This window comes from Scleropages formosus, chromosome 3 (assembly GCF_900964775.1).
Source record: "Scleropages formosus chromosome 3, fSclFor1.1, whole genome shotgun sequence".
In the NCBI taxonomy this organism is placed as follows: domain Eukaryota; kingdom Metazoa; phylum Chordata; class Actinopteri; order Osteoglossiformes; family Osteoglossidae; genus Scleropages; species Scleropages formosus.
In genome coordinates this window covers 3,344,352-3,371,479 of record NC_041808.1, presented here as the reverse complement: position 1 = coordinate 3,371,479, position 27,128 = coordinate 3,344,352, and the positions used below count along the sequence as shown (strand labels likewise).

At 49.0% G+C, this 27,128-nt stretch overlaps 1 protein-coding gene across 2 annotated transcripts; it reads right to left on the bottom strand.

Moving 5' to 3' along the window:
- Positions 1-185: 185 nt before the first annotated feature.
- On the bottom strand, positions 186-27,128 carry pgs1 (phosphatidylglycerophosphate synthase 1). Of its 2 annotated transcripts, XM_029250091.1 has the most exons (10): positions 26,906-27,128; positions 21,366-21,567; positions 20,123-20,200; positions 19,523-19,622; positions 17,573-17,762; positions 17,160-17,338; positions 15,116-15,580; positions 9,391-9,539; positions 5,763-5,916; positions 186-840 (listed from the first exon to the last, which is right to left on the bottom strand). In XM_029250091.1, the coding sequence occupies exons 1-9, from the start codon at positions 27,019-27,021 to the stop codon at positions 5,797-5,799; spliced, it is 1,599 nt and encodes a 532-aa protein (XP_029105924.1). In that variant the 5' UTR covers positions 27,022-27,128; the 3' UTR covers positions 186-840; positions 5,763-5,796. The 2 variants fall into 2 exon arrangements, with proteins under 2 accessions (XP_029105924.1, XP_029105925.1); XM_029250092.1 differs by lacking the exons at positions 186-840; positions 5,763-5,916; positions 9,391-9,539 and adding an exon at positions 14,214-14,922.

The following is a 27,128-nucleotide window of genomic DNA, read 5'->3' as shown; positions in this document are numbered from 1 at the left end:
AAAACATACTGACCTGCTGCTGATATGTTTTCTACATTTTAAACATCAGGTCCTGTGAATTTATACCAAATCACACTCAGCTACAGCAGAAGTCACAGTTAATCCTTACATTTTATTTAAAAACTTTTTCCTTCCCCACAAAAGAAAAAAAAAAAAAAAAAAAAACAGTTTACAAAGACACTGAACATTAGTAGACAAGCAATATTTTTCCTTCTTAAAAGTCTTCTTGGCTTTAGATGCTTGCAGGGCTCTTTTCCATCAAGCTAAGGTGGAACATCTTTTTTGGAGGTAAAGCCATATTACAGTACTGGTTATAAAACACAGTAGTCTGTTAATGCTTCTATCCGTCTTTAAATCTGTAACATCAATAGTCTTTGCTTATAACCTGAATTCACACTGCTGGGTGAAGTGGATGATAAGGGACCTTAAAGTGACTGGAAAAGAGAACATCAAAACCAAATGCAAAGAGGTATTATCATATACACATCTGTTGTGACATGCGGTCCAGATGGAACTGGAGCAAATGTAAATTAATATAAATAATTGACAGGAGTGCATTACACATATTTTGATGCAAACATTTAGAGCAGTGTTAGATGGTTAGGCCTGTCTGCAGATGACACTCTAGCTGCAGATGTGGGGAGAAAGGTGTAGATGGGCTCGGGTGTTCCCTTTCCAGGGGCATGCTGGGACACCCAGACAGGAGGGATTGTGAACGCCCTTCCATGTCCGTCATCTTTATGAAAGTGACCTGTCCTGCCTGACCGGAGACTGAACGTCTGGTAGCGTCCCGTGTACAAGACATGCTCACGCAGGACCACTTTCATCTGGACCTTCAACCTGAAGAATAAGGAGAAACAAGGTAAATGGGTGCTGCTCTCTGTCTCTGCACATTTCTCTCACATTCAGCATTTTTTTAAAATAAAGTACAACAATATGAAGAAATAGTTTAGAGCAATTTAATGTTTGTTCTCCATCAGCGTCAGGACTGTGTTCAACAAACATGAGTATGAAATGGATTTAACGAGAATTTACATTAAAATTATCATAATACGGATGTACTGCCACAGAAATGTAAACAAGAGACAGAAGGCAGAGAAGTACAGTGTCGGTTATTGTAAGCCAAACATTTCTGTTTTTGACTGAATAGATTTAAGGAATCCAGTAAACGTTCTGGGAGCATTTCTAAGTAATTTCAGCATGTTCCTTCTTCGCAAACCCCGCCGCTTCCCAGAACGTCAGACCATCCCCGTCTCCCTTCATCCACTCTTTCAGCCTGTCGCCACGACTACACCTTATTCGTTGGTCACCTATTTCATTGCCTGCACAACATTCCCACCGCTCGCCCTATCCTCACATCCCGAGAGATCCACTGATCCATATTACTGTAAATCCAATCTAATTATGCTGACATGTAACCACACGTAATTGGTGCTGGTGTTGTTATTGATGTTTTACTCAGCCTGGCCACACTGCAGGCCTAAATACAATGCTAGGAACCATTCATCATGGTTAAATTGCTAGCGTAATGGTGCCCATTCTTATTATGGAGTCACAGCTCTATTAGTGTGCCGTGGAGCTCTGTGTAATGCACCTTCAGTCCTTCATTCACTGAGCCACATTAAATGGAGAAATTAACTTACGGCTGCTGCTGCTAAGTGAGCGCCTTCCTGCGGGCCAGCTAATGAAGTATACCGTGATCTCGCTGATGCGGATGCAACGTTGCGCTCTCCTTTTCATTATTGTGGCGTTTTCCTTGACCGGCTTGGAGCGATAATTGCTGGACAGAACATCTCGCTGCTGCAGTGTATTATTTAAAAGACTTTCCAAATCCATAAAACAACTGATACACTTGACTTGTAACCAGTGTTCACAGTGTTGCTAGTTATGTCATAAGTTCTTGATATATTTGCAGTTTGCCTGATTTAGAGGGGGGGAAAAAAAAAAAATAATAATAAAAAAAAAAAAAAACACATTTCTAAACAAAAAAAAAAAACATTTCTAAATTCTTATGGAGAGCTGTGTTCTGCAAAGTGGTACTGAACGACAGTCAAAAGGGGGCGCTCTCTCAATGTAATCTGCAAAGGTCCTGAGCAAACCGTTCAGCGATGAGAAGACCATTCAGATGCCTCCTAGTTCTACGGTAAAATCATGCATTTACTAAGGCCCTTCTAAGTTAACATTTGGCACAAGGCTAGGGTCTTTTATTCTTATTACATTTATTTTATTGCGGCGGAACAGCGCAAACAAAGGGGAATTATCGTGCACTTATGAGACCTATTATTTTACTGCACGTCCAGCAGCAGGTCCAGATGTCAACTTGTAAACCTTTGGTCACAGGTGCACTCTCTCTCCAGCGAACTCATAAACAGTGAGACTCCTGTGGCCTCTTGCCAAAGTGGCTTTGCTGTTCTCGCCCAAAAGCGTGACTGCCGAGGCCTGCGAGGACCTGCTGCTGCAGCCTGGATGCGCCGTGCACGCCAGGTGCCGGCAAAACATGGTGGCTTGACGCACAAGCGTGGGTTAAGGTGTCAAAGTGTCAGTGGCTCTCGGTACCGGATGGCCCCATCACACCTGCGGTGTCTCAGACAGACACACAGGCAGCGAGTGAGACGTCGTTTCTGACAGCGTCTGCTGCTCTGCTGGGACGGAAACCAGGAAACGCACGCGTGCACGAGGGTGGGTCCCCCTTGTGCGGGCCTTTCCCACAAGCCTCCGCTGCAGCGCGGCATTGAAGCAGCCAGGGCTCGCTCACCGAGCCACAACAAAGACTCAAAGAGGCCCCTCCAGTCAGACAGGCTCCTGGTTCCCAGCACCAGACAAAGGCCGCAGTGTACTGATCGTTTCTGAGCAGCCCTTGTGCTCTCGCAGCGTCGCCCTTTCCTTACATTCAAATCCAGGTCTCCTGTTTCATAATACACAAGCTATGGGCCGATATGAAAAGAAGGTGCGTAATAGAAGGAAAAATATTTCTTTGGCGATGCAAATCAGAACATTGCAGTTTAAAAAAAAAAAAAAAAAAAAAAAAGACTTTGTACAAAGTCTGCCTTTTGTTGGTTTTAAAGAAAATAACCCACATGAACATATGAACTTTGTTTCATACGATAACACAAACCATTTTTGTTTTTCGTTCTACTTTGAATACTGTGTGCCCCATAATCAACAGCTGGTAGTGCAGTGGTTAGAGCTGCTGCCTTTGGAGCCAAAGGTCACAGGTTCAAATCTCACCTGTAGCTGTAGTATCCTTGGTGCATATCCTGAATTTTACCAGTATAATTATCCAGCTGTATGAATGGGTAAATAATTGTAAGTACCTTAACTTTGCAAGTTGCCTTGGAACAAAGTGTCAGATAAATGAATGAATGTAAATCAGTATGATCCAACTTCCTGCAGCAAGGATTACATACGGAGTGTTCAGTTGGAATTAGGGAACAGTGGTCATGTGCATCGCTGCCGGTGAGGTTCATCTTGTGCGAATGCTGTACAAAAGTACAGCAGTACTGTAATGTATTTTGTATTTTCAATTCCCTTTTTCGTTTTCTTAGTAAAAACCATATTACACCTTTTTATAAATTCGTATTACCACACATGAAACCACATTTTTCTAAGTAACCGTTTCCTTACATATGCAACAATTTACAGTTCACGCTGCATGGGTGTGGTGAGTTGCACTGTCAAACTAAGATGTAAGTTATAAGTTATGAAAAGACAATGGTGCCTACAAATACTCGTTCAAACTCCCAGGTGGGGGTCAGAGAGGGGCAACGGGTCGGGTTTTGGACCGTGCCGGAGTTCACCGGCTGTTCAACGAAGGAGGGAGCCTGTAAACTTGCAATGTAACGGTTGGGGATTAAATCGGCGATCCAGACGCCGAGCACTCCACGGTCATAAGGATTTGGATATAGCAGAGGAATGAGCTCCCTCTGTCCCTCAGGACTGCTGAATCCCTCACAGCATTCAAACACGCATCTTTTCTACCCCCCGTCCTTAACCTCTCGACAGTTATATAACTTTACATCACATCTGTCACAATCACCTCTGTATTTCCTATCATGCTATCTATCTTTCTGCAGTTACTCATGTAACGTGCACCGGGCAAAAAGTGGCGGTACTAGATAAACAGTTTGAGTTTCTGCATTTAAAGCTCTGCATCGGTTGTGTACTCAGAGTTGTGCCTCTGCTCAATGAATTAATGCAAATGCATCCGCAGACAGTCCCACTGGGCAACAGTGTGGAGGACTTCATTTTCCTTTTGTGTTTACATTTACATTTATTCATTTAGCAGACGCTTCTCTCCAAAGTGAGTTACAGCAAACACTCTCGTATTCAACTGACAGCTTTGCCATCCAGTGTGACTAACAGTGTTAAATACACTGCCTGCAATCAATTGCTCATGTAGGCACCACAGCAATGTAACGCACACTACGGCAATTTCGAGTTATCGATTCACACGTCTTTGGACTCTGGGAGGAAACCAGAGTACCTGCAGGAAAGCCACATGGACACAGCAAGTGGAGACCAAGCAGGGTTCAAACCCATGTCCAGCTGCAGAGCCCAGGCACTGTGAGACAACAGTGCTACCCGCTGCACCACTGTGTCGCTCACGGTGAAAACAGCCCTGCCGGGGACCCGGAACCTGCGAATCTCTCGTTTGGTGATGAAGTTAAAAGAAAAGTTTGAGCTGACAGTTGGGTGCCTGAAGCACAAGTGACCAGCTTCAAGGGTTGATGTGCACAAACAAGACCACGTGTTGCGTTCGCTCACGATTCCCCCACCCCCTTTTCAATTCCACCTCAGTGGTATTTGTGTCTCACCTCTGAACTGTTAAACCATTTCAGCTTTACCTTCTGTCACAAGACACACAAGCGTTTATGTGCTCAGACAAACTTTTCATCAAAATATTGCACTTTAAACCAAAAAAAAGAAACTCCCAGTGAACCTTCAATGAACTCTCAGATAAAATTTTCACACTCTTTGCTTGGAAATGTTGGAAAATTACTAGGATTTTTTCCAGCCTCTGTGTTGCATTATGGGAGAAAAATCCAGAATGCCTAAAAGCAGAAGTGGGGCTCGGTCGTTTACCGTTGCTCTCATGTCGCACCGTCTTTTACAGATCTACCTCCTAAGAGCCTCACCGCGGATGTTCCAGCTGCCCCCTCGCTCCCCCCAACCCCCACAACTCTGATCAGCGAGAGCAGCTGCACGGCACTTGACTTCACTTTCCTAGAAAAACCACAAATAGAGGCTACAGTGGAACAGCAAACGGCTCCTTTTCACTTCTCAATAAGCCACATGTCAGAGTGATATATGGAAAATACTACCTAAACGTAAATATTAAGATTTTTCATCACTGATTTCTACTTACCACTAAGACTATGAAACTGCATTAAAATTACACCACTCTTACTTTGTATTGAGTAGAACAGAACTATAGGCAAACCTCCAAAACAGACATCCTTCCAGTAAAAAACAGCTCATAAATTTAAGTCTTTGCTTTCCCAACTGCAAACAATTGTTTAACCTCACATGTGAATTTGATAGTTAGTCGTGTTTTGAAGAAAAGTTGGGGAACGCGATGCAGTCCTGATGATGGCTTGAAGCTCAAGTATGCAACATTGCCTTGGAGATACCGAGACCTGATGAACGGGGCCGAGAGCCTTGCGGCATCTCACACTGAAACCACGATAAGATCTCCGAGTTCTTTATCTGAGTAGAAAAGCACACCAGCATGACCACCACCAGCAAGCAGTGGAGTGACCTACCCTCTTCTGTTGACACCGTGGTTGCAAAACAAGCTCAGAAGAAGTTCTTGATGAGTGGAGTGACCAGCTTGACCCAAAGTTTGACATAGCGATTGGGTTGCTCGAACGTGGAACTGGACACCTCTGTTGACCTCTGGTACAGCATTTCCTGCTCCTAAAGAGAGCAGAAAACAGGATTCTCTGGCTTATTTTGACCCCTCACATCATGACACAGTAATTCTTGTTGAATGTACATTTGCAAGAATTGCAATGTTCCACCAAGACCTTGGACCTGGTCCTGCATTTGTCTGTGGCTCTGCTAAACGCTACCACTTGTTTCTGAATGGTGTTTTTTTGTTCGGAATAAGTGGAACTCAACAACCAAACAATGATTCATAACAAACCAGGGAAAGGATTCCAGTTCTCATGGACAGTCCCAAGCACCCACTCCCAAAAGAATTCCAGGGGAAGAAATAGTTGTTTTAGCCGAGACGGGAACACCATGGGACAACAGCAACAACTCCACCCTTCCAAACATTAATAGGTCTACAGTTCCAGGAAGTATGCTCCCAGAGTGGAATAGACCAGCTAACACACACACACACACACACACACACACACACACACACACACACACACACTTCTGCAGAAACATGTTTAGACTGCTCTATCTCATCCAGCCTGAATTGGCACAAGTTAGTTTATTTGGTACAATTTCCATGGAATCCTTGGAGTCCTTGAAACGGAACTCTGAAGGAGACCCTCTGGAGCTTCACAAACACAGGTCTATTGCCAAGGGTACAAAGATACACTTCTTGAGTCATAACTTCAGTCATCATACTTCTGCTTCTTAATGGTAATGTGTACAAGAAAAAGCTACTGGGAGCTACCGCACGTTGATTGTTACATGCATGAGAACAATCTTTGTAAACTTATGTTCAATTAAAAACATGTTTTCAGTTGCAGCAACAAAATGTCACTGATGCAGAGCTAAAGAGTTTCAGGCATAGGCCAACAAGTTGTGTGATCTTAAGCACATGGACCTGAACCCAAAACGTATAGATCTGGTTAAACTATTTTAGTAAAGAGACGGAAATGTCAAATGTTGTCTTTGTTGTTTATTAAGTAAAGCCTTATCTATCATTTTGACTCGACAATCAGATAACATAAGAGCAATTCATGCAGAAGTCGAGATAATTCCAAAGATCTGATAAAATTTTCCTCAAACCTGTACGTGGGAGAGTCAGTAAGTTCTAAGAATGGCCACTGCGTGATGCTACTGTGCCGCTTGCACACAGGTAGACTCCGAGCACAGCAGCACAGACGGCAGCCAGTTTTACATTTAAATGTATTCATTTAGCAAGCGCTTTTCTCCAAAGTGACGTACATCTCAGAGAACACACTTTCTGCATTACATTAGGAGATAAGAGACATAGTTGCAGATGTGTGATTCTTAAGTTAGTTGCTTTCCACTATATAGACCGATGTTCATCACACAAGTAGTTGCATAAAACTCAGAATAGACAAACCCTGATCACCTTCCTAGATTTTTTTTTTGGAGATACACAAACACACACACTGTCTGAGACCGCTTGTCCTGAGCGGGGTCGCAGCGAGCTGGAGCCGAACTCAGCAACACGGGGCGCAAGGTTGGAGGGATGCCGCCGCAAGGCACCCCAAGCAGGACTTGAACCGCAGACCCACCAGATAGCAGGACCCAGCCAAGCCCGCTGCACCACTGCACCCCCCGACCTACACAAACATTTACATTGAATACAGGAGTGGTGGCTGTGAAAAAGCTTATCTGGGCATGATCATAAAGTTATGGTGCATGAACATTTACACCTTACATGAGCTTTAAAAAAAAATCACAGGCAAAGTGAGTCTGGAAGAGGTGAGTTTCAACAGTTCTGAGTGAGAGGGGGAGGTCATTCCACCACCACAGAGCCAGAATTGAGAACCTCTGTGCTTTACCTTCTGTGCGTGGGACCACTAAGCGGGCAAATGTGGAAGAGCGGAGCAGTCTGGTTGGTGTGTAGCCGTTCATCAAGTCCTGTGAATGTCTGGGAGCAGTTATATCTTTAAGAAATTATTGACTGTACCCCAGGTACAGTTGGTAGCGCAGTGTTTAATGCTATTGCCTTTGGACTCAAAGGCTGAAGGTTTGAATCCCGCCTCCAACTGCAGTACCCTTGAGCAAAGTACTCAACCTAGATTGCTCCAGTAAAATTACCCAGGTGTATAAATGGGTAAATAATTGTAAGTAGTTTAACACTGAGTTGCTTTGGAGAAAAGTGTCAGCTAAATGAGTAAATGTAAGTTCACTCTACATTTAAGAAGGATCTTAAAACTCAGACTCACTTCTCCCATGACCTCTTAAGTACATGTTAACATGTAAATGTTTATGTTCAATAATTTTGAGATTATAACTCTTGAATAATTGATAAACCTTTATGCAACAACTCGTGTGAATTACATTCATTCATATGGTGGAAAGTAACAAATGAACTGTGCTTTATAATAACGTGTCGGCATCCAAGTCTCTCTTTCTGTTGATGTAATGCACTCGTATTTTTCTATGAGATGTATGTCGCGTTGGAGAAAAACATCTACTGCTAAATGAATAAAAGTGAAGTGTACTATGGCATAAAGTAAAACCCCAGGGGTGACCCTGCAGTTGTACAAGAATTATAAACAGTTTTAAAAAAAAGATACCTTAAAGCATTTAGGGTGGTAGACGTTTAGCCTTACGTAATTACTTTAATAATTCTGCTGCTTATGTTTTAATTTTTTTTTTTTTTTTTTTTAGTATTTTGACATGTGGGGGGTACAGTGGCGCAGGGGGTTTGATCCGGTTTTGGTCTCCAGTGGGTCTGGGGTTCCAGTCGTCCTTGGGGTGCCCTGCGACAGACTGGCGTCCCATCCGGGGTGTGACCCCTCCTCCTCCCGCCTTGCGCTCTGTGTTGCTGGGTTAGGCTTCGGTTCACCGCAACCCCGCTTGGGACAAGCAATTTCAGACAACAGGTGTGTGTGTATATTTTGACATACATGCAGTTTAAGTTGATGCATCATACCCTGGTGGTAGCATAGCACTCCTGTGAAATCTTACTTATTGCTAATTGAATTGAGACTCAACATGAAACTGAGAAAAGGGCACAGGGCTGTAAGAGTCCCACAGAAAGAGTCACTGAAACCGCACTTCCACCTCTTTTCACTCGACTGGGGTTTTGCGTGCCTGTGGTAGAGCACTCTGCTTGGGCATGTGGCTCTGCTGGTGACAGTTTGATAAGCGTCCCCTGGCTGCGGAGCTGCCGATGAGGGAGAAAGCGGGTACAGCAATGCTCAGCCGAGGACTACTGGCTCATGGAAGGCCGCACCGGGTTAAGCGGCTCCACTGGGATGTGTGGCAAGAGTATGGTATCTGGTATGCTTCCCAGAAAAGCCCCCCCAACCACAACCACGGTCTACAGTGGCACACCAAGCAGTGAGAGCATACCTCTTGTACAGAACCACACACACTCTTGAATAGAACTCTACACATCCTGCAGACTTGGCACAGACACAAATATTTTAACAACAAAAAAAATCTTTAGAAGGGACAGGAAAGAGTGGATGGGATGCTGGCCAGTGTTTGAGAGAGAGCCGTTACCTGCTGCAGCTGCTCCTGAAGCGCCTCATTCTCAGTCACTATGGCGATCTGTGCTTCCAGGTCCCGGTGCACAGAGCGGTAGCCAAAGTTCGGTGACCCAATAAGGGTGAGGCATGGTCGGTCTTTACCGTGAAGGTAATACCATAACCCTGTAGGAGAGAAAGGGGCAGATTAGGGGGCTTTCAGAAGGCAAGGAGGAGGGAGGGATCCACTTTTTGGCTGCCAATAATCAATTCTGCATGAAAGGTGAAGGGGCGGCATTTCCCAAGTTTGTCCATTTCGTAAATTAATCCATCTCTTTTTGTAAATTTCACTGCCCCTCCTGCATCTTCTACAACACAGAACACTATAAGGAACTGTAACAAGCCTAAAATGTGTACCAGCATGTCATGAAGCAGAGAAAAAGGTATGTGCCCTAAGACAGAACCCTGAGGTATGCCGCTGAATACACCAAATCAACTGGACGGTCAGGAATGCTCACTGCGTATTTGTTTTTGGAGACCAAGAGTTTTGCAGTCAGTAAGCCTTTTCCTCGTTTGCTTACCCCCCTTTTATCATTTATGGAGCCAGAGTGAATTCCTGTTTTACATTTAAGTACACAGACACTTTTTACTGAAGCAAGTAGTAACATGAATGGATAATCTTCAGTGGGTTTTTTTTTTTTTTTTAAATAATAAATTAAAAAAAAAAAAAAAATCATGCCACGTACAGCATCTGGACTTGTATTTCTGTGCGTTTCTGTCGTCTGGGCTCTGTGGAGAGAACTAAAGCGTTCTGAGGAAACACCTACAAGAGCACGACGGCACCATAGCATGATCCCTCAGCTTTCAATTACGCCAGCCAGCCAATTATTGTACTCATATCTATACCTCACACAAATACCAGTGGGGGATGCCGATGACGTTGGGGCTGAAGTCACTATCCAGTGACAGCATCGCATCGAGGCTTTTCAACTCCTCCTTAGCGGTACGTCCGTCAAAAGGAAAGCATTGTTTGACTTTCCTTAAAGGACAGTTTGATAACACCATTCAGAGGTGCGGAATCACAGTGAGAGTTCAAGTCCTCAACTTCTACTCTGCAGTCATCCACCGATGGGGCGATAGCATGCGGAGTTTCAACTGGAAGACTGCATGCACGATAAGCGCTGTTTTCACTTAGCCTTTGAAATGTTTCTCCATCCATTTCGCGCACGCATGTGCACGCACAGGCGCCCACGTGCATTCGTTTAGCTCACCCGGTGACTCACGCTGCTGTTAAAACTTTCATCGGGGTGGAGGAAAACAAAAGCACGGCAATCAGCAAAAACACGACACTGTTTTTATAGGCCTAATGTTTACGGTCTACGGCATGCTTTTCATGTTTGCACACTCGCACATGTGCGAGTGCACACATGCATGCAAACATACATGCCCGGTCTCTAAAGCAGCCCGTTTCCTCCCTGAAAGCATCTTCCCAGCAGGCAGCTTGGACTAACCGTACGCTGCTCTGCCGGACAAGCAGTGGAGCAAAACGGACCAGTTTTCCCTCCACCGAGCTATAAATTCCAGATACGGCACACGGAGACATGTGCGCACATGTCTCCGTGTGCCGTATCTGGAATTTATTGGAATTTCTGGAATATTGAAATTTATTGGAACTTATTCATCTGCAATTCCTGACCAAGGCCACTAACAACGTGAGGTTTGTACACTAAGCTCCTTACAGCAATTTAACCATTTTTGCAGCTGGGCAATTTTTACCGCATCGGTTCAAAGGTGCAACAGCAGGAGGCGAGAGCCGAACCCGAGTCCCTTGAGAAATAATGCTAGATGTTGGCTCTAAGCACTACGCCACCTCTTGCCTTTCTTAATCTTCTAGAACAATGTGCGTCAAGGGCACATCTTGCACTGTGACCTTTTGTGCTGTGTGAAGTGTTTTCTAAGGGGGCGGAGATATTCCCAAAAAATATCACTTTTAACAACAACAACAGAACTCTATTAACGACTGCTTTGTTATGGCCCCCTAGGCACGAACTACCCTGTCGGACACCTGCTCTTCTACGTCCACGCCTGTCCCAACAGCACACGGGGATCACGTCACAGGGTTCGTCTTCCAGCAGAAAGACCCCGGGCCGATGGTTGAGGACAATGACCAGGAAATACACTGCAAAAAAGGAATTTCTCAAAATAGATCAGTGCGGCTGTGCAGCTCAGCGCTGTAAACAGTATGCCGGTTTTGGATTTCTTCTGAAATTTTCAGGCAGAAGTTAGTCCTGCAAAAATGGACCTCCAGTGAAATCGTACAAAAATACACCGATTTAAAAAAAACCAGATTTCGTAAGGAAAAGAGTCTAGACTTCAATATCACGGCAAACATGGTAACTTGCAAAAACAGCTTTACTTTAACACCCTTGTGTCTCGTATTATATATACTGTGTGTGTGCGCGTGGATGTGCATACATGCATATATTTAATCTTTACTGGCAGATTCAATCCAGTGCCATCGCCACATCGGACTTCGGCTCTCCTCTGCAGCAAATGTACATATCGCTCATTTTCTGGCCTGGAATATTCATATTTCTTCCTGTTTGACACCTTTTGGCAAATTCTTGCAAGATCGCTTGTAGTTGCTGAAAGAAATATAAACTGTTAACTGCTGTTTCACAGCTGTAAGCATCGCATCCAAGTTATTTGTGTAAAGTGAAGGCTTTGTCCAAGGAAACTTACATGGGAAGGTCAATACAAGGTAAAACTATTAATTCTTCATCATCATCATTATCAATAACAATAATGATGATTGATGACTTTGTCCAAGGCAACTTGCACGGATAGCCCAATACAAGGTAAAACAAACATAAATAAATATCACTTACGTAACTTACAATTTTGTGCACGGTGACTTACAGCGGTAGGTAAATACAGGGTTTTAAAAAAAAAAAAAAAAAAAAAAAAAAAAGCACTTCCAATCCTGCAAGACAGCAATCAGCTGGTAGATTTCCATGCCTCACTGGACACGTCAACAGCGGCAATCAGCAGAGCCTCCAGACCCTATCTTTGTGGTATAGTTACCACGTGCCACGGGCCCACAGCCATCTCAGCAGTTAACCGACAGACCAGAACGGATCCTGCCTGCCCTCCAGGGTACATGTGACTACTGAGCCAAAAATGGGGTTCGACCTGTTTGTACGGCGTATTGCGGCCCTCGAGGACAGAGCGCTTCCTTACTGACAGCGAGCGTTCTGGTCCTGCAAGCGGGACCGTGTGACCAGGGAACTGGCAGCGCCGAAGGACACGCCGCGCCAGCGTGTTATCAGATCTAGGCCTCAGTCACTGCCGCGCTCACACCCTGCAGAGTTATGTGGAATTGGAATTTGACCTGCAGCGCTGAAGGGTAACGGGCAGCCAGCGAAAGCTGGATTTACTGCCATTTTTCTAGCAGTATTTCGTTTAAAAAAATTAAAGAAATAAAAATAATAATAATAAACTGGAAAGTAACCTTCCCTTAGTCCAAACAAAGATGTGTTATCGGCGACCCGGGAAACAGTGAGGGCAGCAAACAGACGCAGATAAGGCGGCTTTATCGCTTCCTGGCCAAACGGAAGAGCGACGCTTCACCAAGTTATGGGAACGCGGGAGCCTAGTTCCCGAACAGCTCTTATCCTGATGAATGGCACCAAGAAATGTAAACAGCACAGTGTTTCTGAGTCCATCTTTCACTGCTGCACGGGGTGGGGGGTGGGGTGGGGATGTGCCACTCAGCGCCATATGACCCCCTCGTTTACGGGAAGATTCCCAGAGCGCCTCCAGAGTCCCGAAGCAAAGTAGATGGACTGTCACTCCCCTCCCCCACCCCGGGGTGGACTTCACCGAGGAAGCCCCTCAACCCCCTCGATTGCCGCAGCGCACCTGGAGCTCGAACGATGCTGAGGATTTACGGCATTAGATGTGCTGATCTTTTCCAGGAAATCCACCCTCCTCTATAACTTCGCCAGGGTGCTGCTCTCCTTGAATCCTTTCCCTAAAGCTCCGCCCCTTCCCCGGACCCTCATCCAGTCTGGTCCGGTCTGGTCCAGTCCAAGTGAGCACCAAAGCCTCATTCCAGGAAACAACCCCCAGAGCTGTGGTTATCAACACACCCACGCACACACACAGAGGAAATTAGTACCACCAGTTCACCTGAAACATGTCTTTGGTCTGTGGGAGGAAACCAGAGCACCTGGTGGAAACCCACAGGAACACTGGGAGAATATGCAAATTCATACAGGCTGAGCTGAATTAGAGCCCATGCCTAAGTGCACAGTGCAGATGCTGGGGCACCTGCGCTACCTGCTGAGCCACAGTGTCACCCCCTCTCTCCCAAATCTATTCAGCCCCCCAGAATGGCATCTCACAGACCGCCACTGAAACCTGCAGGTCAGCGTTTGAAGTTCTGACCGCAGCTGACTCCTCGGTGGCCTTTTCACACGCACGGTGTCCTGTTTAGCGGAAATAGCAGCGCAACCCACGGGTTCGAGGGCAGAAACTGAATTGCACTCGTGCAGCTCTCACCCACCCCTTCACCCCCCTCCAACAAAACACAAAGTGCTGAGCGCGCTGCCCGAGTCCAGTTCCCGGTTAAACTGCCCTCTGGGTGGGAAAGCACAAAGGTTCATATCAGCGGAGGTATGAGCTGTCCATTTCATACAGCAGGGGGTGCAGTCGTTAGAGTTCCTATCAGATGCACCTGGGTTTGAATTCTACCTCGTGCAGCAGAAACCTGACCCCCGATCAAGGTACTTACCCTAAATTGACACAGTAAAAATGGCCCAGATGTATTAACGGGTAAATCATTGTCAGTAACTTTATACGGTAATTCACTTTGCAGAAAACTGTGAAACAAATGAATATAAAATCAATTAAATGGAAATACAAAACGAACGGCGATCTGCGTGAGACGGGTTACCGACGGTGGCGCGTGTAGCGTGTATGAGCACTGTGCGAACATGCGGGAAAAGAACTGCTAAGGACTGTTTTCTGATAGCATTTCCAGAAAAAGTGTGTGAGAGTTTCTCTGTCCCTGTTCCAGCGCTCAGTGGCACTACTTCCAGTAAGAGATGTGTGCTGGTGGCCCTTTGTTGCTGGCCTGGGGTGGCTTAGGGGGGAGACAGAGCTCATTTCCTGTCCACTCGGAGCTCAGGGACGGCTGTGTGTTCTCAGGGTTGCGCTGCATTCGAAAGAATGTCGAACCCAGGACTGGACCTGCTCCAAGAAGAGAGAGTTTCAGAGGAATTGTGCCAGCTCCCCAGCTAAGAGGAATGGCTGCCTTTGTGCACAAGTGGGGCACAGCAGCAGATGGCGGTCAGGGGGGGGGGGAGGAGGACACGGCAGCACGGGAACCTGGTGAACCGGAGCCCAGAGTGAGATTCATACAGGACGCCCCGTCTCGCTGGGACTTTGGCTCGACCGGCACGCTGGCAAACAGCAGTCTTCTGGGGATATGTTGTTCTGTTCCGGTTCAAGCAGAGGGCTGGGGGGTCGTCCTGGGGGCCACCCAGCTGTGCTGGAATGAAGGCCTCTGGACAGCAGAACATCATGGGAAGTCATTCTCTCAGTGTGAGAAATGGCCCCTGGCTGACACCAGTGCACACCCCACTGCCTTGAACTGACTGGACCTGGGTTGAAACCCCCACCTCCTGCTGCAGTACCCTTGATTAAGGTACTGACCCTGGACTGACAGGGTAGAAATGACCGCACCCGGCAGGACTCACCCTTGGCATGGAAGGTCCAGTCCCGGCGCTGGTACTCGTGCAGCCGCACCCGCTCCTGCTGGCCCCTTCGACACACCTGGCTGTAGAACTGGCGCGCCAGGTGGACGTATGCGGCTGGGATGGCGCCCGCCAGGCCCTTGGCGCCGAAGAAGCCGTTGACCTCTGGCGAGGCCATGAGGATGCGGTAGCGGGCCGAGGCGGACAGCACCAGGCGCATGTAGGCGCGCGTCAGGTTGAAGTAGCCGGACGTGAGGTAGACCGTGGCGTCTCTGTCGGCCTCGGTCAGCAGTCGCGCCGTCACCTGCTCGTCCACTCGGATCCCCAGAGGCTTCATCTGAACCAGAGGGAACACCCAAGTGTCGGCCCCGTCCGGCTCCCCCCGCTGCAATAGCTGCTGCTCGCGTGCCGCATCCACCACCTGCATGATCCTGCATCGGGCGGAGTCCGAGAATTGGTTGCGGTCACCTGGGGAGGAGAACCACCCGGGGAGGTCAGAGGGCAGCTGGGCGTGGTCTTCCCCTCGACTGCTGTGCAGCACACAGAACCAGTGTGTCGAGTGCTGAGCTGCGCTGAATACAAATGGGATTTAAACAAAGGATTATTATTGTGATTAAAAACAACGATCAGGCAAAAGGGTCCCCGGCCTCCGGCCCCCAGCCCCACAGAACCTTGAAACCGAGGTCCTGCACAGAGAGTAAACAAACAAAAAGACCACTATCAGCAGCGGTGGGAGCGGGAAGCGTGCGTGCCCTGTGCGGCCCCCAGGGTCTTGACCGGAGGGTCAGCTTCTTGCCTTGCGGGGGGGGAAGCACAGGAAACAAACAAGGGAGTCGACCAGAAGGAGAATGCTGGACACTGTGGGACCTGCATGAGACTGTCACCCTGAGCCAGCAGGTAGGGTAGTGGCTCAAGCAGACACCTTCACTCAAAGGACCCAGGTTCAAATGCCTGCTCCAGCTGTTGTACCCTTTAGCACGGTATTTACTGTGAAGTGATACAGTAAAAATTAGCCTGCTGTATAAATGGGCAAATCAATGTAAGCTACTTTACCGTGTAAGGTACTTTTGGAAAAACGTGTTGACTAAATAAACAAATGAACTGTGGGTGGAATTGGGGGGCGGGTTTCACACAGGAGCTCCGCCCACCTCCAGAATGTGCAGAAAAGGTGGCTAAAGCTTCTCTGCATCAGTTACTGGCACCAGTGAGTGTCGGGTTTCACCTGGAGAAAGTGCGTGTGTGTGTGTGTGTGTGTGTGTGTGTGTGTGTGTGTGTGTGTGTGAGTGAGAGAGGGAAGGAGTGTATGAAAGAGGAATGGAAGGACAGCAAAGGACAGGGTAGGAAAAAAGGTTCTTGTATTTGCTGGCAGTTAAGTGCACACTGTTAAAGAACAGGAGTGTGTGTGTGCGTGCGTGCGCGCGCGCATACTCAACGTAGAGTGTTATATTCTGCATTCCGACATTTTCACACCTTCCACACCTGGCTCTTTGGATGCCACTTGCTATAGCTGCCCATACTCTCCCACACAGACACAGACACAGACACACACACACACACACACACAGCTTGCAGTGATGAGCTGCTGAATGGAGCAAATCCAGGATGAATGAGCAGTGCAGCGCTTACAGTAAACCTGAGCTGTTTGATTAAAAATTAACAAGGCGGTAGGTTGCAGCGCTGCTCTCTGCCCTTGTGTAGCACTGGCGGGAGGGAAGGCAACACACACACACACACACACACACACACACAAAGCACCAAAGGCTGCTGAATGCAAGGGCCGACAGCAGACAACAGGGAAGAACATCAGCGCACAGTCCCTGAGACAGGACGTCCCTCTTGGATCATCTCGATCCCGGAGAAGAGACCCACACTCGTTCAGACGTACGCGAGATGGGCAGCGAAACTCAGTACAGCAAACTGCTCCGCTGGCACAAACATGATGGAAAAACAAAAAAAAAAAAAAAAAAAAAAAAGTAAAAATCACACCGGCACCTTGTGCACAACACCAGCGCCAGTAGGGGGCGCTCTTCGCGAGCGATGGATCTACCTTTGTAGGGGTGCACCATGCCCTCCTTTGTGCGCACGCTGTCATCTGGCCCCAGCTGCAGGGACACGTCGCTCACGGCGCCCACCAGCTCGGCAAAGAAGTCCGCCACCTGGCGACAGCCCTCCAGTAAGACGTAGCGGTCCTGTCGGTTGGTGAAGTACGAGTCGCTCAGGTTGGCACTGCCGGGGGGAGGGAGAGGGGGGTGAAAAAGAGCCGAGGTGTCACACGCAGCTGGATGCGCTGGTGCAACAGCAGCATCAATGGTTGTAGGTACTGGGGCAGCTGGTAGTGCAGTTGTTAGAGCCGCTGCCTTTGGACTTAAAGTTGCAGGTTCAAATCCCACCTCCAGCTGTAGTACCCTTAAGCAAGGTAATGTAAATGTCCTTTTTGGACTGGGTGGGGACATCACTGACCCGCTCATGATAAGGCTGTCGTCGAACAAGTAAACCTTGATGTGCTGCACGCCAATGGTCTCGTTGAAGCGCTGCGGGACGAGGAGGCGGAGCAGCCCGCGCAGGTCGGGCGTGTGATACAGGGCGACGCGCATCCGGTCCGGGAAGCGCCGCAGCAGAGGCAGCAGCATGGTGCGCGAGTTCTGTTTCCCTACGAAACACAGAGAGCACGGGTTTCAGCCTCGGACCCTCGTCGAGAATCGCGTTTGTTGAACTGCGTCGGAAACGTTAACACCGAGTTTCGCTCCTTCGAGCGCAAGGCAGCGGCTCCAACCTCTACGCCCCCCGCTGGGCTCAGCAGGAGGACTGACAGAAGGGCCAGGAGCAAGACGACACAACCAATTCTCATCACTTCTCCTTTACCCTCAATGGTGAGACTTCCCAAGAGCCAGACATGCCTGTTCCCATGTCCCTCTGAAAGCAGGAACGATGACTATGATGATGACGGTTATTGAGAGGGAACCACCGAGCCTAGAGAGAGGATTGTTCCCTCTTTTTCCATCTAACCCACAAGGCCCCAGTCGAACAGCCCCCGCATTACGATGAGCGCAGCGGTTGCCAAGTGACCAGGGCGCCGGGACTCCAGCCTGTTATTTTGGCGGTTCTCCCCGGCAAAACCAGACTGAGCGCGGAGAGACGTGGGAAAACACGCGTGGAAAATGAGCGGCTCAGGTAGCAGTCATCCCCTCGATGCACGCTTCCCAAAATCTGCACGTCTGCGATGCACACGGCACCACACAGGAATCCCTCCTCAATAACCACCAGAAAACCTTATAAATATTCCTCCGACACAGAAAGTGTGACAAAGCGGTCGGCGTGACGCACCTACAGCGGGACGGAGAAAAAGACAAGCCTGTGTTTCACTCTCCATGACTCTCAGTGTCGTTCTCCTCAAATTGGGGTTATTTACATTACTTTAACAACAAACGTATAAATACTTACGGTTTTTAATGAGAGAGTGTAGAAGTTTGGCATGGGTGCTTGGGTACTTTTTTGGGTGTAATACGCTGATGTATTATTTTTCGCCTTTTTTTAAACACTTTTAATGGTTAAGGGTTTTAAAGTTCCAGGTTTTCCCGTCATAGTTGGTATTTATACTGGATTTTAAACGCTGATGATTATCACTCCTTGAATTAGTAAAATGAGATGCTGTTTGGATGAGTGAATAAGCTCCGTTATGCTTATGTTGAGAAATGTATGATGAAATTTTGGAAGTGATTTTGCGTGTGTGATTTGTGATGTAGAATATCGGAGGGTTTTAACTCTTATTCTTAGGGTATGAAATAAAGTGGTAAAAAAAAAAAATGGTAGTTTGTTTATCTGATGCTTTTCTCCAAAGCGACTTACGATCATTTACCCATTTATACAGCTGGGTAATTTTACTAGAGCAATTTAGGGTAAGTACCTTGCTCAAGGGTACTACAGTTGGAAGCAGGACTGAAACCTGTGACCTTTGGGGCCAAAGGCAGCAGCTCTAACCACAAAAGTACAAGCTGCCCCTTAGGCATATAAATACACACACACACACACACACACACCATATAATAGCAAAATTTCTCTAAATTATCATCATCATAATCATCCATTCTGATCGACTTGCCAGTTTCCGCAAGACACTCTAACATGAATACTTCCTGTAACCGGCAGCTCCGCGGTGATTCGACAAAAATGTGTGACGCACTTCGTTGGTTACCTACACAAGTGCCTTTGTTTTTTTTTGTTCACATGTGACAGGGAGGATCGATAAATCAGGTGACTCCCCCCCAGCTGGCAGCCGCAGCCGAAACCCGAGATCACGTGCAGCACAAACATGACACCGCTACGCTCCCGTAGGTGGGTGAAGCGGGGTGGGGCGGGGCCGCAAGGAAACGGCTGCACGCCGAGCGTTGCCAAATCACGTGACAATCACACCTCGAGATCCTCGCGTGTAGTCTAGCAGGATGGACACAGTGAGGTCGTGGGGGTCGTCTACACTCTGCGAACGCTCCAGCGCTTCCTGCAGGCAGTCTACCTGTGGGGAGGACAGGGGAGGACAAGTGAGAACGCCAAGATGGCTGCGCGGTACAGGCCAGTACAGAGCTCACCAGCCACTGGCGCTCGTTTCCCGGAACCGGGACAGACAGGAACCCGGCGGGACCTCAAGGCAGCGGCTAGCTGGCTGTCAGCCACGGCTGAGTCTCTCCGGGAGGAAATATAAACACAAACAGAGCGGTGTCCTGGTGTCCTGGATGGCAAGCCTGGCGTGGTCCCCACTGGGGCACAGCGGTTTCTCCACCAAGGCTGGAGCGGCGCCAGGCCGGGGTGGGGCAGGGCGAGGCGCCGCAGCGGACGGGGCAACGCCCCTCTACAGTACCGCGGTGCTGTGTACTCAGCCACCGAGCGTCTGCCTCTCGGCCTGCGGTTTTACTCCATGGGATCTCAGCAGACAGCTCCTCCTGTTCCAGTCAGCGTGGCTGCTGCTGTCCACCGCGGTCGCAATCACCGTTCACCTCCCGTCTCCCTCTGTCTCACCAGATCCTGCTCCAAAGGTCCCGTGCCCAGGTAGAGCGAGGCCATCACCACCCGCCTCCTGGCCGTCTTGACGCGTGCCTGGTGCCAAATGAAAGAGCCGATAAGCATGTGCAAAATGATAGATGAGCAACACAGCTGGACTCTAAGGTCTGCGCGGCGGTGTCTAGGACCTTCCTCACACTCAAAAAGATCATTTTCAACTTTTTCTGGGTCCTTTATTAAAAATGCGGCTCAAGGTTTCGCACCGATAACCGACGGGGGATTTTTAGTTGGAGGACTGACTGACTGCGTTTCGTGGAAAGAGAAGAATTAAAAAATGAACGAACACCACCGTCGCCTTGGATCACCCAGGGCCTAAAGGGAAATCACCCAGGAGCAACGCAGACGTGCCAAACGCCCTCGCAAAACATCTACATCTTTACCTGACAGTTCTCCCACAAAGCAACTTACACTGTTTCACCCATTTATAGAGCTGACAAATTTTTAGTGCAGTAATTCAGGGTAACAACCTCAAGGGCACTACAGTAGGAGGAGGAGGAGTATGAACCTGCGTTATTTGGGTGCATGGTGGCAACTGTAACTGCTACACCCCCTGCTGTCCCTCCCCAAAAACCCCTTTCTATGAGCTCTGGGGAAGCTGTGCTAGATGTGATCTCAGTCAGGTCTCGGTGAAAGAGCAACTTGCACATATATTTGCCCGTCACCGTGTCGCTGCTTTTTCGTTTACCCTCTCAATCGTGTCTGCATGACGGCAAACGGTTAGGAATTTATCGTGGTAAAAGGCAACAGATGCCTATTATGCGAGCGCAGTGCGTCAGGCCACAAGCCAAACACTCCTTATCTGTACGCACACGGATGAAGGTTCCTTTGTCATCTCAAAGGATCAAATGCTCTCTTCCTCTCACGGTACCACGTCCTTCCTGAAAGATATTTAGAAACATGGGAAATCGAAACACCGGACGGGCAGCCCACCGTCTGCGAACGCTCATCGCAGCACGAGCGCGGTGCATCGCCAACGTCTCGCTGAGCTCACGGCAGCACGGGAGCCAAAACGCAGAGCATTTGAGATATGGAGACATCACTTCACGCGCAGCCGCAGGACGGAACCAAAGCACATCGGGGGCAGAAATGGCTCCAAGGGAAATGGAAACAGTTTCAAAATGTCTAAAAAACTTCACGAACTGGCCTCTGTTTGTAGTTTCAACCGTGTGTCATTTGAAACGGCACCCCTCCCTGGACTGACCTTCATGACCTGGTAGAACTCATCTGGGGAGCGCAGGACGCGCACGCACGCCCCGGGGACCTGGAACACGGGTGCCAGCTCAGCCATCCAGCGGAAGCGGGCCTGAAGACCCTCCGTGCCGGCAGAGCCGGGCGGCCATGTCGAGACCAGGGCATCGGGGTCCGTTTGGGCCAGCAGCGGGGCCAGGAGCAACACCGAGGATCTGGGGGCGAGAAGAAGACAGGGAGGGAAGCTATTCACTGACTCGTGAGCAACGTGTGCCGAAACGGGTTCGAAACTGTGGGCTCCTCAGTCCCTGGGGCCCAAAGGTGCCAACCAACAACGGAACGCAAAAACAGGACCGTTGTGTTAGCCGCCGCCGCCATCGCTCGCCTGGGCCGGGCCTTTGCTTTTCTGGGGGGACGGCGTCAACAGACGAGCGAAATCCTCCCTTTCCATCGACCCTCATTCCGACCTGCAGTCGTAACGAAATTCCCGCCCGAGGGCCGTTGCTCGCTGCCTCTGTCCTCAAGCAGACACAGACTGCTTTCCCACAAACCCCACCACTTCCTCCATAGACACGCCCCAAAACCCCAAAGCAGGAAAGACATGATTGGGGGGCACTGCTTGGGACAGAAGATTTACAGGTTGGGGTTGGGGCCAGGGGGGATTTCTCCCACTGTGAGACAAAGGATGTCTGGGGGGGAAGAAAAAAAGGAAAAAAAAAAAAGCACACATTTCCTAATCACTTCCCGAAGATGCCACACAGACGGCCTTTACGGCCTCTCACAAGAGCGCCCTTCTCCCTCCCTCGGACACCAGGAAAACGAGCCTCGTTTCAGCGAAGGACCTATAGGGCTCCTCTTCTCACACCCGTGGGCTCTCATTTACTGTAACGCTATTGAGAAAATCTGATTTTGTGTTTTGGCTCGACTGGCAGAGGCAATGATGATTAAGATTAGAAATAAATGGAATTTTCGAGCGGGTGGGGGGGGGAGAAGAACAACAGAAGGGTTTGGAAGAACTGAATGTATCTGGTAATACATAAATTGTACTTTTGCTGAGATTTACGTTGCTTTGGAGAAAAGCGTCTGCTAAATGAATAAATGGAAATGTAAATCTGTGCCGGACGATGGCAGAGTCAGCCGGTGACACGACGCCTTGCGTTCCGCCGAGACGGCGGTCTGAAACGTCGATGTTGAAAACAAACAACAGGACAAATTATATTTAACGTTCCTCCGACTACAGGGCAGCAAATGCACTAAACTTGAGGCCGAAAGGTCACGAGTTCAACTTCTTTGAGGGGAATAAGCGACACCGCACCCCTGGGACTCCCCACCCCTCCCGTCATGAGGTTGCATTAAAAACAAGAGCATTTTCTGGACAAAGCGGCACTTTAAAGGACAACAAAGGGGAAGAAAAAGAAGAAGATGGAAATAATGGCGTGTGTGTCGCGGAGCAGAGACAGGCAGGGCGTGTTCAGCAGAGTGCCGAGCACTAAACAGCTCTCCATTGTTTGCCCAAGGGATTCCGGCATTGTCAGCGTGATTAGACAACAGGGGCCTGGGAGGTCGCGGAAATGTCAAAAAGTTTCAGTTCAGCTCGAATTTCCAGTGCACACTGGCCATTGTTGATGGCAGGCAGGTTTAAAAAAAAAAAAAGAAAAAAAGTAAACATTTAGGAAGGACAATAGCACCCGTTAAAACCTGGGGTGTTGTGACAGATGAGCCGGTTCCGAACTTTTGACCGTTTCCTTCCAAACTTTCCTACAACACATAGGAGAAACCGCGCCGAGGATGGCCAAAAAAAAAAAAAAAAAAAGAGCGGCTCATTGTGCAAACTTTCACAGCGCAATTACAAAATTACTGTATTACAAAAGTTCTCGTTCTCAGAAAACTGGGCCTCCTGGGAAGCCGAGCGTCCCAGTTATCGCACATCTGGGCACCCAAACTCCTGAAGCAGACCGTTCCCACCCTGAAATCCTGAGAGTGGGACAGACGACCAGCGAAAACACAGCACAATTACATTTATTCATTTAACAGACACTTTCCTCCAAAGCGATGTACATCTCAGCAAAAATACAATTTGCGCATTACATTAGGAGAAAAGAATCACATGTCGGCAACACTAAGTAAATCTAGTTTGTTTCTTTCCACTTGATGCACCAATGTTCGTTGCTCGAGGAGGTGCATAAAATGCAGGACAGATGAACCCTGATTTTTTTTTTTTTTTTTAAAAAAAAAAAAAAAAAAAAAAAATTGTAGAAAGGTTAAGGTACACAAACATTCGCATACAATGCCGGAGTATGTGAGTTTAAAGGGTTGTCTGGGGATGATCATAACATTATGGTGCATGAACATTTACACCTTACATGAACTTAAGAGATCTTGGGCGAAGTGAGTCTGGAAAAGGTGAGTTTTCAGACCCTTCTTGAATGTAGGCAGAGTTTCAGCAGTTCTGAGTGAGAGGGGGAGGTTGTTCCACAACAACGGAGCCAGAACCGAGAACCTCCGTGCTTTACTTTTCGTGCGTGGGACCAGCAAGGAGCAGAAGTAGAAGAGCGAAAGGGTCTTGTTGGGGTGTAGCGGTTGATCGTAACAGTAAAGGGTACTCTCGTAAGAGCGAGGGAGCCTCTGCCTCAGTGTACAGGGCAAATTGGAAAAAGGCCCCCGTTTGGCACGGTAACGGCGGTTTCTGAAAGCGATTCCATTGGCTGAGTCAGAGTGCCGAAAGGGGCCAAAGAGCTCGGCCGCTCGAGGACTCGTGACACATCACACACTGTCACGCACCCATCGCAACACGTCACCTGAAGGACAGCAACGGGCAGCCAAGCTGGTCTGAAGAGTGTGTGACTGGAGCCAGGCCCCCCGTGAGGATGACCCACCGAACGCATCGCAACACCGGAATCCCAGGCAGAGATGAAATCACCAAATCCCGACTGAGCCATCCGCTCACATTCCCAGAACCAGGGAACTCGTGAAGCAGCGGGCAAACTGTTAGTGGGTTGCCATGGCGGCCAAAAACAACCGGCTGCGGCCGAGTGCCTGCGTCAGACACCTCTTAGAAAAACGAGAAAAAAAGAAAAACAACAATACCGGAATGATGATGTTTCTTTTCGACATGAAACTTGCACAAATACAAAAGCAGCTGCCTGCTGCGAAACCGTGCAAAACAGTCTATGGATTCCGGTAAGCTGAGAGGTTTAGTCCGGCCAGGCAACCAGATCGGAGGGCGGAAGGTTCTGGAAGTTGCTGTGAGAAGGCGAGGCTCCAGCACCGAACCCAGACACACTCATCCAGGTGGTTCGGTCCATTTCCCGTGCTTGCGGTCGCCTCTGCCGCATCCCACGCTACCGGCTTGCGCGAGCCAAAGCTGATGGACAACGGGGAGGACCGGTGGAGGGGCTGTAAGGATGTTTCAATTTACACTGACTCACACTAACCAAAACAAGGATGAGTCCCTCTTTCCAAAGTGAGAAGGGGAGATGTACAAGGCGCGCAGCCAAATGCCGGAGAGCTTGCAAAGATTTCCTTTCAAAACAGAAAGGTCAGGAGGAGGGAAGGCTCTGCGCTCAACCACGACCAAACTCATCCTGCGAGAAACCGAGTTCGACTTTGCTGACCTCCGCAAGGGTGCTACACACATAAAAGGCTACGAAAGATGTCTCCTTGTCTCCCGGAGCACATTCCGGTCTCCTTCTTCTAGACGTCCCCTAATGGGCCGCCACGAATCCTTTGATCGGGGCCCAGATAAGTTTTTGCACTGCATAGCTGAAGGATTAATGAGCTTGAGGAGGGCTGTTCCTTCCCAAAAGTGCCAAAGCACTCAAATCTCACTGGTCCTCTGGCGAAGGACAAAGCGGTCTTTCAGGGGAACTTGGCTTGCGGAACCATTTCGACGAGATGACCCAAGCGATGACAAGATCATCTCCGGCCCGTTCTTTCCTTAGGCCGTTTTCTCCCCGGCTCAGGGCCGGCTTGTCCTCGAGGCCCACGGAAACCTCGACGGCGATTCTAAAGAAACGCGTCACGCGCCGTCACCCACGTGACTCCGCTTCAGGATTCGGACCTGACGGAACGGGCCTCTTCTCGCTCAGTCTAGGAAATATCGGTTCGTTACCAGCCCTGGAACGGTTAAACCAGCACAGGCTTCCTGGAAACAAGAGGAAATCCAGCGAGTTTTCAACCTCCCGTCTGCGAGGCATCCCGCGTCACAGTCGCAGACTTTCCCTGCTGAATCAGGCTGCAAACTCAACTTCTGCAGTCGCAGCTGCGTCTTCCAACCACATGAAAGGCGACCGCTTGGCTCCGCTCCACGCCATGCTGGCCTCCCTTTGCCCACCCATGGCTAGCGGTTCTCAAAAAAGCAAATTCACGGGGCACTTGCCGGGAGCGGAGGGGGAGGGGTCATCCGAATCCACAATCCGCCTCCATCAGAAACGCCGCGGTTATCTCGACCTCCCCAGGACCGCGATTACGGTTCATCGCTGGCGAGACAGGCTAATGCCAGACAACGTTCCTGTGTGTAGCAGCTGACAAAGAGCGCCACCACACCACAGTAAAGTCCACTGCTGCTCGGATAACGACCGGGGTTCGTCAGCAGGGGGTGATTAAGGAGCGCGTATGTGAGCGGGGGGGGCAGGGATGGGTCTGCTGCATTTACTCTTGACGGGAAGGAGGATGATCACAGCACAAAGAGCCCTCCGCGTGCCCCCGTTTCACCGAGTCGTCGGTTACGAGGAATGTTCCGGAGTCAGACTTCTTCAAATGGAGCGAACGAGGAAGCCCGCTGCCAAAGCCGGGATGTCGCGACCGGTATCGCACGACGACGCATCTGAACATCTGAGCAGCCAGTCCGCTGGAGGTCTTGCGGTCCAGCGAGGAGCCTCATCCCACCCCAGAAGGGACAGGAGGGCCAACCTCAGCGGACCAACGCCCTCTGAAGAACGACTGTCACCAAACCTCAAAGTGAACATCCGAGATGATGGTGGCGATGACGACAATGATGATGATGATGACGACACCCACCACCCCAAAGGAAAATGGTTCTGTCCTTCTCCAGGCCCTAAAGTGTCTCTCGACCACCCAAGTCCCTCCGGGACCTTTTCCTCCATGAGATCCTGCTTCATCCCATAGCGCTCATGTGAAACAACTGCACAAGTTCCCATGTCAGTAAACCAACACGCATTAGAGGAGGGAAACGTTCCCGTCACCTTCCCCTTGCTCAAAACAGAATTCCTCTGCAAACCGCACTTTTTTTTTGTCAGAAGATCCTCCAGACGGGTTCTGAGAGGGACATTGTGAGCGTTCAATTAACACGAAGGCAGGCCGTAAAATGTCACTATCAAATATCACTTTGAGTTTGAGCTGAAAGTGTTAGAGAAGTTTAGAAGCCACAAACGGCGCCGATCTATCTATCTATCATGTCCTGCTGCTGCTGCTGACCATCAGCCCCACCTCCGCCTGACGCCTCCACACACTCTGCTGCTTCCACCTTCCTCCCACCAGAACGAGCCACATTCCGCGAATTTAAAGACCAAAAGCAGTCCGTCCGGCTCTTACCCGCTTCTTCTGTCCCCTATCCTGCGGAATCGATCCGAAAGGCGGTTGAGGACCCCGGAAAGAGCCGGCGAGAATAGCGAGAATCTGAGTCTGACCCACGCCATGGGCGCCGCCATTTTGGCTCAGCGGCTTTGAACGAAAAACTTTATTGACAGAGACGGGAAACGCAGCCCGCGGCCCAGGCCCGCGAGCACCTCTTTATTAAACTGCGGGACGAGCTCGC